The sequence below is a fragment of the Coregonus clupeaformis genome, chromosome 6 (assembly GCF_020615455.1).
Source record: "Coregonus clupeaformis isolate EN_2021a chromosome 6, ASM2061545v1, whole genome shotgun sequence".
NCBI lineage: Eukaryota > Metazoa > Chordata > Actinopteri > Salmoniformes > Salmonidae > Coregonus > Coregonus clupeaformis.
In genome coordinates, this window is record NC_059197.1 from 606,848 (window position 1) to 622,435 (window position 15,588).

Sequence of the window (15,588 nt, forward strand, 5' to 3'; positions counted from 1 at the left end):
GATTGTTAGAAAAGGAAATTCAAAGATGACACCCTCTCAGTTCTCTCCCTCTGCCACCTCAATCCTCCTCTCTCTCTCTCTCTCTCTCTCTCTCTCTCTCTCTCTCTCTCTCTCTCTCTCTCTCTCTCTCTCTCTCTCTCTCTCTCTCTCTCTCTCTCTCTCTCTCTCTCTCTCTCTCTCTCAGCAGGCCTCCAGTGATGGTGTGAATAAACAGATCACATGAGGGAGGTGGTGTGAGGGCAGTATTGGCCACCAGCCTGGACACTGCAGAAAATGCCACTTCCTGAGATGAGAAAAGAGAGAAGGGTAGGAGAGGAGGGGGGTTGACAGTGAGCAAGCATCTGCAGTGCAGACAGACACTCTTGGATCGTACAGATTAGAAAACTTGACCTATGTGAACTGGACCTCATTTCCTGATCTGTCCAATGCTAACATAGGTGCGTATTCTTCCAAACCAGTAACCGGGTTTACAGGGTAAGACAAAAATGACATAACATTCTCTGAGAGAATGCATGGTTGGGATTCAAGAAATCAATGCAACACTGTTTAGGGTGTGAAATAATAAGAATATCAACGGCATGAATATTCAAACATGCTCTCGTTCAGTGGAAGAACCATGGTATTGTTATTTTTGTCCAACTCTGGAGACTCTTCCAATGATTTTGATGGAACAGGAACCATGGACCTCAACACTGATAAGTTGTAAGTGAACCTGCCAGAACAGGATGTTCTATGATAAGTTCATCTGATATACTATAAGTACCACCACAAAACCATTCTGTACATGAGCCATACTTATCCAGACCGTGCCATCTATCAGTGTAAACCACTTTCACACGTCATCAACAATGCCATGGTAGGTTCATGGAAGGAAATGAAAAGGCATGGAAGTTTGTCACTCAAAAAAGGCATATGAGGCCTGTTCCTTGTCTTACCACTTGAAGCCTGGCACTTAAGTCAAATGTTTTGCTTCACAATCAAAATGGATGGGCCCTCTTTTCAATTCACAACTAAGACTTTAGCCCATCTAATGATAAGCAAAACAATTGTGTATCTATCACACCTCCATTGATATTTAAAGTTATGCAACAATAACTACTGTGAGGTGAATTTTTGTTATGAGAGCAACTCTCGAAAAGCTCTCCAAAAATGTATGTTGATTGAATCACATGATAATAAGCTACTTTATTGAACAAGAATGCAAACTGGACTCTAACAGACTGTTCTCAGCAAAAACATTCAATTAAAAATTAATACTTTAATATGTATTTTGACATTCAATTCATATTAGTTTCCTCATTTTGTGTCCGAAGGGGACTAAGTGGTGACATTAAGCTTTGGCGGTGTAGGTATTGGGACTAACCTCACAGAGAAAAACAAACGAACAGGCAAATGTAAAAGCCAAGGCTATAGCACCACCTCAATAATCTCATCATATTGACAGACTGCAATACATACAGTATCATGTGTTAGATATAGTTATCCTGAATAATGTGCTTTATATATAAAACATATGAGCACAGGCAGTGATAATGTGCGTCATGTTGAGGGAATGGTTAAGTATTGTCATTTTTTATAATTATTTGTTCTTTTAGAAAAATATCAATTTTAAAACCAGCCTCAACAACTGCACCTCTGTTTCTTAATTGACAAAAATATCCCATTTATATTTTCAAACATTCATACTTCACAATCATTGTACATACACTTAAATATATAAATTTTCTGTATGTATATGCATATGCTTTTTAAGTATACTTTTGACACATATAAAAACATGTTTATAGTGCACAACATGCCTCTGAAGTTGCCAAAACTAAGATAAAAAATTAAAGAATAACACAATAGTTACAATGCAATAATAATAGTAACACTAAGGGAAAAACCTCCCCTGAAAGAACAAGAACCTCTGGCAGCGACAACACAGGTAAGAGCGGAGGACAAAGCAAAACAAACTAAAAAAACATAAAACATAACAAACATCACTTGAAAATAAAAGGAAAAAATTCACAGGCAAATGAAGAACACATACTCATTAACACCACCTCGTCTTGTCTCCTCTGTGTATCCGGCTCTGTATTGTGCTCTCTCATCATGTCAACCTCAATCAATAAATAAATAAGCGGGCCAAGTGGCTCAGAGTGGGATACACTCACAATAAATGCACCTCCCACAAGGGGAGGCACAGAGGCCACTCATCCCAATGTTCAGAGGTTGGTTGAATATTCCTTAAAAATACTATTTTTAAAAACATATTGGTTACCAACAGACTCATGTCTGACAAAAGCTCTTTACAAAAAGTACATTCCTCTCTCAAATTTTTTTTCTCACCATATTTATCTGTCAAAGGTAAGACTTAAACACAACAACAGAAAATACTTGGTGATAAAGGAGGGTGAAGAACATTAAACAAAAGAGTATCAGTAACAAATGGAGGATAATTCAGATGCTTGAAACCAATGGTATGAGTATTTGTGTGGACCCAGGGTGAAGAGGCTTTGCAGTACGGCAGTGGAACTAGGCAGATAAGAGGTAACCCATCCATACAGTTGGCAAACGCAGGATGTTTTGGGGATTTTTTAAATTCAATTTAGGCTTAAGAGTACATGGGGCTCATCCTCTCCCTCTCTCTGCCAAAGTTTCAGCTCTCCCTCTAGACCTCTACCTCGGCTAAAGCCTCTTCTCACACTCTCCCTCCATCCTCATCTCACCATCACAACACAAGTCTAATTTCATCTCCATCATTTCAACATCCAACAATGGCTCAGGAGAAGAAAGACAATAGTGACAGCTTTTGCATTTGTGTCCATCAAATTTGGTGTCTTTTCAATGTGTGTGTGTTTTTTTATTGCTTTTGTCTGCTTTGAGCGGAACACTCCAGGGCTCCTCAGTGGGTGGTGCGTCCATGTCCGTGTGGGGGGACGAGGGGGACGTGTGAGGTGGGCCGGCGCTCAGTCAAGGTCCCAGGGGCTGGAAGGGCTCGGCGTGCTCTCAGGGTTCGAATACTTCAAGGAGACAGAGAGAGAGACACAGAGGAGAGAAACAAAGATGGAGAGATGGACGAAGACGGCAGGATAAAAGGAGAAAGAGCCAGATAGCTGGAGGCTGTGACGCCCTCTCCTTTCCAAGTCACAACTAATGACGAAGAAGCGAGAGGAACCGAGGGGATGAAGAAGGCGGCGGGGAGAGCAAGAGCTCAGCAGTCTGGCCTCACAAAAAAAGACCCAAACCTAAGTCCTTCTTCCCTATTTCAGCTTGCACAAATACATTCAGCATGAAGAGAGGGATGAAACAGATGAGAGCAGGAGCAGTGAGAGAGGGATGACCTACAGAGGGAACGAAGGGGAGGATAAGTGTGCTTGTGGGATCGCAGGTGAGCGTGTTACTATTTACCGTATGCACTGTACGTGCACGTCACAAGACGTTGAAAGATTCATTGTGAATTAAGCTGGGTATGATGTCAGAGGATGTTTTACAGATTGACTGACAACTCAGAGCCCAGAATTTTAGACTAAATTTGAATTCACTTTAAATACTTGATTAGTTAGGTTTAGTTTTCTCATAAGGACAACAGTGGCTTATATGCACTAAATGCTATGTGGCCAAACTTGGTTTGATTTCATGTTTACTTGGTCTGAATGTGTGTGAGTTTGTATGGATCATCATATAATGTATGTTTGTGCATGTTGTTGACCTCGTCTACCATGAGCCACTGGTCTTCGCCGTATGTAAGTGATTGACACAGGGGGGGGGGTGCGTGTGGTGTGTGTGTCTGTCGGTCAGTCAGAGTGCGAGCAGCGAGGGTGAGTTCAGGGAATCAGAGGACTGCTCACTGCTGCTGTTTCTCTGGTTAGCGCTGACCCCGCAGGCTCCCTCTGGGTAGCTGAACACAAATGAAGATGTGTATGAAGGGTTGTAGCTGCCAGCGGCCGCGCCATCATGGTGACCACCACCCCCACCGTCGGCCACCAGGCACGGCCCACCCGGCGCAGGCTCGCTTGAGCCATAGAAAGAACTAGAAAACGCTACCTCCTGCATCATCCCCGGCTGCGGATGAACCTGCTGCTGCTGTTGCTGCTGTTGAACCTGCTGCTGTTGTTGCTGCTGCTGCGAAGAGGAGGGCTGCGAGGTGTAGGCGGGAGGCAGGTAGAAAGTGTCCTCCACAGTCAAGCCCACGATGGAGACGGGGTCCTGTAGGGGCAGTAGGGGCTGATGCTGGAGCTGTGTGGAGCCAGAGGCCTGCTGCTCCTGGTAGGGGATCTTGCAGCTGGGCTGGTGAGCCACCAGGACAAACTCCAGGCGCTCCTTCTCCTTCTGCAGCTCAGAGATCTCAGCCTCCAGCTCAGACTTCTCCTCCTCCAGGATGTCAGTCTCCTGTGGAGGGAGGGAGGAAAGGAGAGAGATAGAGAGAAAGAGAGAGAGAGAGAGAGTGAAAGGGGGTAGAGGGTTAGACAATACAGATGTTCTAATTCTATGTCTGTGGAGGTGGATGCATGGCTATCTTTCTAGATCAAATCAAATCAAATTTTATTTGCCACATGCGCCGAATACAACAGGTGTAGACCTTACAGTGAAATGCTTACTTACAAGCCCTTAACCAACAATGCAGTTTTAAGAAAATAAAAAAAGTGTTAAGTAAAAAATAGATAAGTAAAAAATAAAAATAGCTAATAATTAAAGAGCAGCAGTAAAATAAAATAACAGTAGGGAGGCTATATACAGGGGGTACCGGTACAGAGTCAATGTGCGGGGGCACCGGTTAGTCGAGGTAATTTAGGTAATATGTACATGTGGGTAGAGTTAAAGTGACTATGCATAGATAATAAACAGATTAGCAGCAGCGTAAAAGAGGAGGTTGAGGTGGGGTGGGGGGACAATGCAAATAGTCTGGGTAGCCATGATTAGCTGTTCAGTAGTCTTATGGCTTGGGGGTAGAAGCTGTTGAGAAGCCTTTTGGACCTAGACTTGGCGCTCCGGTACCGCTTGCCGTGCGGTAGCAGAGAGAACACTCTATGACTAGGGTGGCTGGGGTCTTTGACAATTTTTAGGGCCTTCCTCTGACACCGCCTGGTATAGAGGTCCTGGATGGCAGGAAGTGATGTACGCACTACCCTCTGTAGATATACAGTAGATAGGCTTACAGTGAGGGAAAAAAGTTTTTGATCCCCTGCTGATTTTGTACGTTTGCCCACTGACAAAGAAATGATCAGTCTATAATTTTAATGGTAGGTTTATTTGAACAGTGAGAGACAGAATAACAACAAAAAAATCCAGAAAAACGCATGTCAAAATTGTTATAAATTGATTTGCATTTTAATGAGGGAAATAAGTATTTGACCCCTCTGCAAAACATTACTTAGTACTTGGTGGCAAAACCCTTGTTGGCAATCACAGAGGTCAGACGTTTCTTGTAGTTGGCCACCAGGTTTGCACACATCTCAGGAGGGATTTTGTCCCACTCTTCTTTGCACATCTTCTCCAAGTCATTAAGGTTCCGAGACTGACGTTTGGCAACTTGAACCTTCAGCTCCCTCCACAGATTTTCTATAGGATTAAGATCTCGAGACTGGCTAGGCCACTCCAGGACCTTAATGTACTTCTTCTTGAGCCACTCCTTTGTTGCCTTGGCCGTGTGTTTTGGGTCATTGTCATGCTGGAATACCCATCCACGACCCATTTTCAATGCCCTGGCTGAGGGAAGGAGGTTCTCACCCAAGATTTGACAGTACATGGCCCCGTCCATCGTCCCTTTGATGCGGTGAAGTTGTCCTGTCCCCTTAGCAGAAAAACACCCCCAAAGCATAATGTTTCCACCTCCATGTTTGACGGTGGGGATGGTGTTCTTGGGGTCATAGGCAGCATTCCTCCTCCAAACACGGCGAGTTGAGTTGATGCCAAAGAGCTCGATTTTGGTCTCATCTGACCACAACACTTTCACCCAGTTCTCCTCTGAATCATTCAGGTGTTCATTGGCAAATTTCAGACGACCCTGTATATGTGCTTTCTTGAGCAGGGGGACCTTGCAAGCGCTGCAGGATTTCAGTCCTTCACAGCGTAGTGTGTAACCAATTGTTTTCTTGGTGACTATGGTCCCAGATGCCTTGAGATCATTGACAAGATCCTCCCGTGTAGTTCTGGGCTGATCCCTCACCGTTCTCATGATCATTGCAACTCCACGAGGTGAGATCTTGCATGGAGCCCCAGGCCGAGGGAGATTGACAGTTATTTTGTGTTTCTTCCATTTACAAATAATCGCACCAACTGTTGTCACCTTCTCACCAAGCTGCTTGGCGATGGTGTTGTAGCCCATTCCAGCCTTGTGTAGGTCTACAATCTTGTCCCTGACATCCTTGGAGAGCTCTTTGGTCTTGGCCATGGTGGAGAGTTTGGAATCTGATTGATTGATTGCTTCTGTGGACAGGTGTCTTTTATACAGGTAACAAACTGAGATTAGGAGCACTCCCTTTAAGAGTGTGCTCCTAATCTCAGCTCGTTACCTGTATAAAAGACACCTGGGAGCCAGAAATCTTTCTGATTGAGAGGGGGTCAAATACTTATTTCCCTCATTAAAATGCTAATCAATTTATAACAATTTTGACATGCGTTTCTCTGGATTTTTTTGTTGTTATTCTGTCTCTCACTGTTCAAATAAACCTACCATTAAAATTATAGACTGATCATTTCTTTGTCAGTGGGCAAACGTACAAAATCAGCAGGGGATCAAATACTTTTTTCCCTCACTGTACATGTTTCCCCCTTGAAATAGATACTTTAGCCCATGATAGGACTGGTAAATTAGACTATACCAACTGTAGGCACAATATACTGTCACAAGCACTATAATCATCTTCGCTCTCTTCAACTAATAACCCCCTTCTCTTAATAACCAGCCCCTTAAATAAAATTGTGTTACTATTACTCACGTACACAGTCATTATCATGAGCCTAGTTATGAAGCGTAACACACTGTATATAATTATCACCATAAGTCATTTTGACAGTAAGAACCCAGCCAAGCTCACCCCCTGCAGTCTGTCAGTGAGTTCGCGCCGGCGGTTTCGGCATTTGGCGGCTGCCAGCTTGTTCCTCTCGCGTCGAACACGCCTCTTCTCCTGCTCCTCTGGAGTCAACTGGAGGAAAATAACAAGGAGGGATCAAAATAAACACAAACTTGGTCTTTGCCGCTTTCTCTCTAATGCATTTGCATTGACTCTCGCTTGCTTAGAATGACACAGCTGTATCATCAAATACAGTATCATAAAAAATATGGTGAATGTGTTCATTCTTGCTGTCTATCCATTTGACAAATAAAGATTGACACACAGGGCACACACTTACAAACACATCAACATCTCCATCGTCACTCACAGACTCGTCTCGTACGCGGCGGCTACGGGTCCTGGACTGGCGGATGGGGCCCGGGGCTGGGCCTGGCCCCGGGGTATCAGAGCCTGCGGGAGTAAAGCCTGAGCCAGAGGAATAACTGGGCCCTGGCTGATCATAAGGGTCTACCAGTGACACAGACTGGGTCATAGTAGAGGTCCCCGTCCCACTCTGGCCAGAGGCCTGGGACGAGATGAGAGTTGGCTGCACCATCCACTGCAGGTCCTGGCTGCTGGTGATGGCTGTGACTGTGGGCACAAAGGAGCCTGGCATATCCACTCCTCCACTGCTGCCCCCGGAACCACTGCCTACCCCTACCCCGCCTCCAGCAGACACACAATCCTGGAACACACAGAGATGGAGGGGTTAGGCATGAACACAGACAGAGAAATGTGATGCTGCTATACAATGCAATGACAACAAGTGACTTTCTCTTTAAACATTGCTTTGTGAACTATTTAGATGTTGATTTCCTTGAACATAAGATATCATAGCAAAAGATTGCATAGCCTTGACGTCCATAAGACACACACTTTCAGGGTACAGTTTGACACACCCATTCTAATTACAAGTCATCTATAAACAAACGTTGAATAAACTGCCACCATTGCAAACATTTACCATGTGGATAAGAAGCTGACAGGTATAATGCATTATGATACTGTTATAAATGCATTGTAAGACTAGTCATAAGCATGTATGTCCCCCTTATAATGTCATGATCTCATTATGATCCTAACTTAATAAAAACCAATTTGTCCGTTGAACACTTGCTACATATAGAGACATAACACATTTATAACCCTTATAAAAACATCATAAAGGCTCATACAAGCTTAGAATAAGTAATACAGTGTATCAGTACAGTTCACTCTTATGGAATGATAGAATGCCAGTGAGAGTTCGAGTCTCCCAAAATTCCTGCACAACAGATGTTATAAATAGATCACTGCAAGAATAGACCCAAATCTATCCCTGGCTCTCTCTGCTTTAATTAGAACTGAGGCGAGCAGTGATCCCATAGTGGAGTCGCATTAATATGCATATCAAAAAGTGTAAGGCAAGGGGACATGCAGCTTTGAAGAGGCCGTCTCAACCAATCAACTCGCTTGAATAAGTCCCCCCTCCTCCTTCGTCCTCCCCCGTCACACCCCCGGCGTTCCCTTAGCAACGCGACGTAACACTCCAAAATAGAACGCATTTACGTCACAGCGAGTCCTGAGAACAGGGAGCATGGAAAGAAGCGAGCAAAGGCGGAGCTTTTTGTGCGTACGTAGGAGTGCCAAACCGTTGTCATCCGTTGCGCGGCATGCTGTAAACGTACCACCAAAGACAAGACACGTTGCTAGTAGCAGTGGCACAGCCTGAGTCAGAGAACATGCCGGCAGCCCAGCCTTTACTACAATAAAATTCAAGTGCCTGTAGTTTTCAAGGACATCGGCAGCATTTTGTTCGCATGGTTGATCAGACGTGAAAGGGACCTTTCCCTTTCATAGAAACAATGTAATAACAAGCTTATAATTATGATGATACTCAGGTTGATAAATCCAAACTCTGCATGGTATAACTATAATGCGACAAGGAATAACCGCACCAGCATTTGCAAATGCTACTGAACTGTAAAGCATCATTCCATTTTAATCTTAACCTATATTCCTGGAATACAGCCCACGGCCACATCATCATATACAACATAAATCAGACTTCATGCATTATTATATAAACATCTATCAAATTAAATGTTGCCTCAATATTATAATAATCAACTTCGGAAAGTGGGGGAAAAGGACACATAAGCTCCCTTTCTCCCCTGATACTCATCATTGGTTGACTTATTGGACCTACCTGTGAGGCACTGGCCGGCGGGCTCCCGAAGGAGTCCACGGAGGAAAGGTACTGAGACTCAATAGACGGGGACGAACTTCCACGGGAGACAGAATCAAAGTCACCGGGGAACCCTTGGAAAATGTCCCGAGCGGAGCCGAGAGAGAAACCTTCAGTTCCCGGAATGAGTGTGATGTCACCTGCTGTTCGAGCGCATACACAAGGGCAAGGGGGAGAGGGGAGACAGCTGTCAGTTTGATGTCATTAAATTGCAGTCTCATGTATCTAGGATATGGTCAACAGTAAATATGCATAACTGGAAACCTTGCTTTATGTGTAGCCTACATGTATATCAGAAATCACGTAATAAGAACCGCGTTGCTGCATTATCTAACATTCATGTTTAGAAAGTATTTTACCGTTAATGTGTTCCTTACTGTGCTCCGGTAAGATGCTTTTGGTCTCTTTCCAAAAAAGTTTCATGAAGAAGGCAATCCAGTTCCCTGCTATGGAAACTGTCCTTACGTTCCGGATTTTTAAAAACTCATTGATTCAATTCAGAATCCGCTAAAATATGTCCTTTGTCCCTTTTTACAATGTGCAATTATAGATCCATGTAAAAGTCCACTATGTGTAAACTGATCAGCGATATAGAGTCACAGTCCACAGAAGCGAGTCTTATCTTAAGAATGAATCCATGGAGCACGAGCGAAGCATTGTAAAGGATACGAAGTCCCGCCTAGGAGTTCCGCTGACGTACGTGCCCATTTATGGGGTTGTGTTTTTGTTTGGTATCCTTGGTAATGACGTTTAGCTAGGGATTCCCTCTCCCACAGAAACCGTACAGCAGAGGAGAATAGAAAATGTTACTATCACAGCCACGAGATATTTCTAACCAAGAAACAATTTCTGATAGTACATTTAATGAAACAACAAGTTATGACAATTTTAGTGTGCACTTAGTCAAATTATTTATTGTAAAGCAAATTAAATGAAAATCTAAATGCACTTGTTCTTAGTGTTTTGGAGGTGTCTGCTCATGTAGCGTAATAATTATTTTGTAGACTCAGTAAACAGCCTAAATATTGTAGAGTTAAGCTCCAGATCAAGTAAAACTTTGAGGGCTAGTTTAGCCCATTGCCTAATGAATATGTTAAATAATAAGACAGGTAAGAGACTGTCTGCCTATACATATTATTATTCTTTGCATATGCCTAAAGAGATAAATGAATATATACATGAATATAGATCTAGCATGTAGGTTAGCAGATATATAGCCTAGTATATACTGTAGGCTATAACCCTGTGACAATGAAATGGGAAATTACTGAAATTACTTCTAGGCTATTGAGCAACATAATTGAAAAGTAGGCTATGGGACAGGCTACTTCGTACTGGCACTATATTCAAGTAGGCCTATTTAGACCGGTTGGCCATTGTAAACATATGCACATTCCATTGTCGATTTCTTACGCAATTATGTTGCTTTGACATCGCTCACAAGAGGAAGGAAACCCACCAGGCAAAGAGAGGAAATCCTAGAGTAAACTTTCTCACGGACACGCCCTCGGGAGTTCCCTTTCTTGGAGAGGTCGTGGAATCCCTCGTTCTAGAACGGGATCATCTGCTGCTGGGATTTTGAAAGGTTTTTGCGCTGGCAAGTTTGAACACATTCATATATTGTTCTTTATCATAGCATAAAGTGGCGGATCATCAGATATCATTAACATTTCTTTATGAGCTGGTCTTTTAGACTGAAATGGAGAAGGTCGAGCCTAAGCATATGAAGCAATAAGCAAGCGTTTTTGGACTTCCATTCGACATGTTTTTGTATGAATTGAGTATCTTCAGGTAACTAATCGATGGACTGTGAGTAGCTATGCACTCATGCAGAAGTAGGCAAGATAGACGTGTTATTCATGAGTGTGGGGTGCAAAATGTGCAGAGGGCGTCGCTGATCAATGATTCTGTTGTCAATTTTTTTCTCTCACACAAGTTCCCAGAATAACAACGAGGGCTATTCTTTATTCAACAGCCTCCAAACGTTTTACCAGAAAATATGTAAACAGATTGAGATGGAGAGCGTTCCGACACGGACAGTGGGCAGCAGTGACGGAAATCGTCGCCATACACTGCTGTCACTGCAAACATCCTCTGTCGAATTGTACAGAAAAATTATTCATTTTCTGTAGCCTACTCCTCCCTACCTACAGGCGTCGTCCGGGGTAGGCCGTGATTGTAAATAAGAATTTGTTCTTAACTGACTTAACTAGTTAAATAAAGGTTAAATAAAATAAATCAATAAAAATACAGACGCCAATGGGAATATGGCAGGTGGGAGGAGGTGTAGGTGTGTGTATGTATGTATGTATATGTGTGTGTGTTTGTGCAAATGATCCGCTTTGCAATGTCGTAAAATGTCACGGCGGCAGGCATGCTGTAGCATACATTGGTGTGTAAAAGGACAGAGAATTGTGGGAATAACAACAATTAGTCAGCACTACAACGTCACCGACAAGGAACGTTCTGTACTTTGTCAGTGATCAATCGCAATGAGTAATCTGGACAGATGGTTCATGGGAAGCTCTGAGGTCATAACAATACCACTGAGTTTTGACAATACATTTATCTACCTACACAGGAGAGCAGCAAGTGTTTCATTATATTAGAGGATGGGGGTTCATAATCCGGGAAGTTATCAAGAAGATAGGGCTGGAGGGCTACAACATCAATGGGGCACAGGTATTTTTGAAATCAATAGCCTACCTAAAGTTTCACATTCTAACGGCACTGACTGTAAGAACGACAACAACCAAGACCACCATTAAGCTGTTTAAGAAAGGAAAAGGTCGTTGAATTGAGGAATAAAGTTAACATCTGCATCAGGCAAACAGCAATTCACTTGTCAGTAAACAGATCTGCACTGCAAGCTGAGGCTAGCTAGACACACACAAGGAACGCCCAGCCGTGTACAGCATGTTTAATAGCATGCATACATATATAATCACTCTAAAGAGTCTTGTCTATGTTATATAACGGCTAAAAAAAGACTAGAACGGTTTTACAGACCGACCATGTGCTTGCTATCCCTTTCTCACCACGACGAGTCTGCTGCATGTGTATACAGTACAGCATTAGGTTGCCTTGGAGACACCGTTCCAACACGCCTGACGTATAAACGTAGCTACAAATTTAGTCTTTTTTTGTTGTTGTTGCTTGGTAACCAGTTTCCGCAGTAACCAGTTCTTTAGTGACAGGGCAGGGGCAGAGCCGTAGTTGAGGCACGAATAACATGGCTGACTGAAATGGATTCCACAAGTCCACGAATTCTCTCGTTTAACAGCGTATTTTGCGTGTTTTAAAGTTGGTGTTATAGCCCTGCCATCTCCGTTCAAATAGAAGTTAATCGTTGTGTGATTTTGCATGCATATATCTGACTTTGTAGTCTTGCTAAGCGTTTGGCGATACTAGCTAGAACAGCGCAGCCTGTAGCCGAGATACAGCAAGCTAACTTGTCTACTAACTTGCTTTTCAGGAGATTCCACTTGGTTGCGACTCGTGGCTAAATGTTTTGGTCAGAATAAATTCTTGAAAAATAGTGTATATTGTTCCTCATAGGAAGTTAGCCATTCAGTTGCCATCTGCATCCAATAGTTGTTAATGCTCATTTTCATGCAAAAGTTATGTGTTAGGGACATTTATCTTGCTGCCTGATATAGAGATGTGAGATGTGTTGGCTTTGAAGTTCATGGAGAAGTGCAGAACAGAAATCTGCTAGAAGTCTATGTGGTGCAAAATGAATGAGCTTGCAACATTGACTGCCACTTATTGTGTAATATTATTATTCACCATATGAATACTGCTATACCACAAGGTCATAGTATTTATTTGACTATCATTCATAATTTTCTTAAGCAAATGCCTGAGGCTAAATGTGTTGTTTTGAAATTGTATTGTAAGCTACTCAGGGAAACTGTTGTTCTTAATCAAATAAACATCTCAAATAGATTTGATAAGCAAATTACCCTCATTATGCTTAGTTGTTTCTCATATATGCACCACCCTGCAGAAGCAGGAAATCACATGACTTTCCCCCTCTCATTTAGGTGCTGGAAATGTGGTGACTGGTGTTGTAGACGATAAGCAAACAAAACAATAATGGTCCCTAAGCCATATTTAGCTGCAACGTGTTACCTGTTTAGCCTGGTCCCATGATCTTGTATGGTTCTTTTATGGCACCATAACAACATTAGTCTAAGGAGTTTGCTAAAGCACACACACGTTGGATCAGGGTATATGACCTGTAGCTATGACCTGTTTGTGTGCACTAGAGACTTGCAATGTGGGAAACAAAGCAGGATGAACCACCATGCATTTGACTTTTTATTATTCTCCTAACGTTATAGTTTTACAGTATACTCCTTTTGGTACCTTTGGCTATGCCCCCATTGGTCTCATTGATATCAGGTAGCCCAAATGCCAAATGTGTAGCCATATACACCACAGTGGTGTTACAAGTGCTATATAAACCTGCGTAACTGTTGGGATTTTACACTTTCTATCAGTGTCTGTGAGTTCATGCATTTTGCATTACCGAGGTACTGAATTTGGAATGAACCAGTAGATCTGTCCTGTGCCTGAGTGTGCTCAGTTTTGCTCGTCCCTGCGTATTTTCGGGAAGCTGCTAACTCGCACTCTGCTCGTGAGGCCTGCCCTTGTTTCCTTGGAGGGCGGGGCATGTTGGCCCAGTCTTCCTGCCCAAATATTTGTTACCAGGCAACAGCCAGGCCCGTCCCACTCCAGAATGGTGTTGTTTACACCCCTTCTGGCTGCTCACCCCGACAACATTGCATAACCCTTCTCACAGACTTTTCCCACTGAGAGAAGTTTGACCTGAATTATTTTCTCCCCAACACACCACAAAATCCCCCCCACCCCTCCCCTTGTTAACCACAGTAATATATTTGACTTTATCTCCAAAGCTCTCTCGACCGTTTCCTCTTCTGTCTGTCTGCTGCAGCTACTCACTTAGCTTGCGAGACAAAATACAAAAGTTCAGCAGAATAGTTAATAACTTTGAGGCAGGTTACGGGGCTATTGCTTGGAATGGGGTTAGCTCTTGGCTACACAGTTGTATGACAGCTGCTGTTGCTGATATAAGGGAGAACGCCAGCCCCTATAACCTCTCCTTCTCTCCATTCCTAGTCCGTCAAATCCAGTAATTCTTTATTGGCAGCATAGATGGGTCGTTGCCTCAGCCTAAGCAAACATGACTTGTATTTGTTATATTAACTGAAATATAGCAGATCTGAAATTAATAACATTGGCCGCTTGAGCGAAACTCTTTTGAGCTCACAATGACCCTTAAACTTTTGAACCTGTGGACTTCTCCTTTTTCTGTTTGTTAAAACCTCTTGACTTCACCCTTTTTCTGGTTACAGTTGCTTTAATACGTATGGTGCCTTCGGAAAGTTTTTAAATGTAAAATAAATACATTTTAGAATAAGGCTGTAACCTAACAAAATGTGGAAAAAGTCAAGGGGTCTGAATACTTTCCGAAGGCACTGTACGTCAAATAACAATATATTACCACTATGTTGAACACTCCCCGTTTAGTGTAGACCTATTTTTACAACTATCTGAGGTATGTACCGAGCAAAACAATTGCTTAGTTCAGGAAAGAGTAATGTCTCTACTCTCTACCTCCCACTTCCATAACTACAGTGAAGTATGTATAATGTCTCTGCACTCTGTTTATTTTGGAAAGGAGAAGGGGAACCCCTGTCCCCCTCCGCTGTGTGGCAGGATCTCGCGAAACATTCAGTCGTGTCTGGAAACATCTGGAACGGCTAGGAGCAGAATGAGGTCATCCCACTACCTCCCTCCTGCTCTCTCTCTCCCTCCTGCTCTCTCTCTCACTCTACAGCTGTCTGGGTTGTGTTATACTTGGACCAAAGACCAGGGAGTGTAAAACAGGATTTGCAAGTGCTAGGACTGAAATAACTTGATTAACTAGGCCTATCCCTCCACTGCTCCTCCTGCGTCTCTCTGTGGTCAGTGTGTTCAGACAGACAGACAGACAGAGTCATTAACTCTTACTGACTATCACGTTTCAGGAGAAGACCCAGATGCAGACAGTGTAGAAGTAACACAAGTTTATTACAAAAATGGGGCAGGCAAACGACAGGTCAATGGCAGGCAGAGGTCAGTAATCCAGATCAGAGTCCAAAAGGTACAGAACGGCAGGCAGTCTCAGGGTCAGGGCAGGCAGAGGTCAATAATCCAGGGTGGTGTGACAAGGTACAGAATGGCAGGCTCAGGGTCAGGGCATGCAGAATGATCAAAACCGGGAAAACTAGAAAACAGGAACTTGAGAAAGAC

General features: G+C 43.1%; 1 protein-coding gene across 2 annotated transcripts; it reads right to left on the reverse strand.

Moving 5' to 3' along the window:
* Positions 1-1,238: 1,238 nt before the first annotated feature.
* LOC121567372 (protein fosB) lies at positions 1,239-9,877 on the reverse strand. 2 transcript variants are annotated; one of them, XM_041877376.2, is made up of 6 exons: positions 9,627-9,877; positions 9,229-9,410; positions 7,339-7,725; positions 7,023-7,130; positions 4,030-4,374; positions 1,239-3,005 (listed from the first exon to the last, which is right to left on the reverse strand). In XM_041877376.2, the coding sequence occupies exons 1-6, from the start codon at positions 9,688-9,690 to the stop codon at positions 2,952-2,954; spliced, it is 1,140 nt and encodes a 379-aa protein (XP_041733310.2). In that variant the 5' UTR covers positions 9,691-9,877; the 3' UTR covers positions 1,239-2,951. The 2 variants fall into 2 exon arrangements, with proteins under 2 accessions (XP_041733310.2, XP_041733309.2); XM_041877375.2 differs by having other exon boundaries at positions 1,239-4,374.
* Positions 9,878-15,588: the final 5,711 nt, after the last annotated feature.

What these genes read in the sequence shown, in the direction of transcription:
- LOC121567372 (XM_041877375.2), bottom strand. Translation starts at nt 9,690, where the DNA reads ATGAAACTTTTTTGGAAAGAGACCAAAAGCATCTTACCGGAGCACAGT. An exon ending in CAGTAAGGAACACATTAACG is followed by an intron (nt 9,411 to 9,626) that starts GTAAAATACTTT and finishes GCGCTCGAACAG; the next exon opens with CAGGTGACATCACACTCATT. An exon ending in CGCCGGCCAGTGCCTCACAG is followed by an intron (nt 7,726 to 9,228) that starts GTAGGTCCAATA and finishes TGTGTGTTCCAG; the next exon opens with GATTGTGTGTCTGCTGGAGG.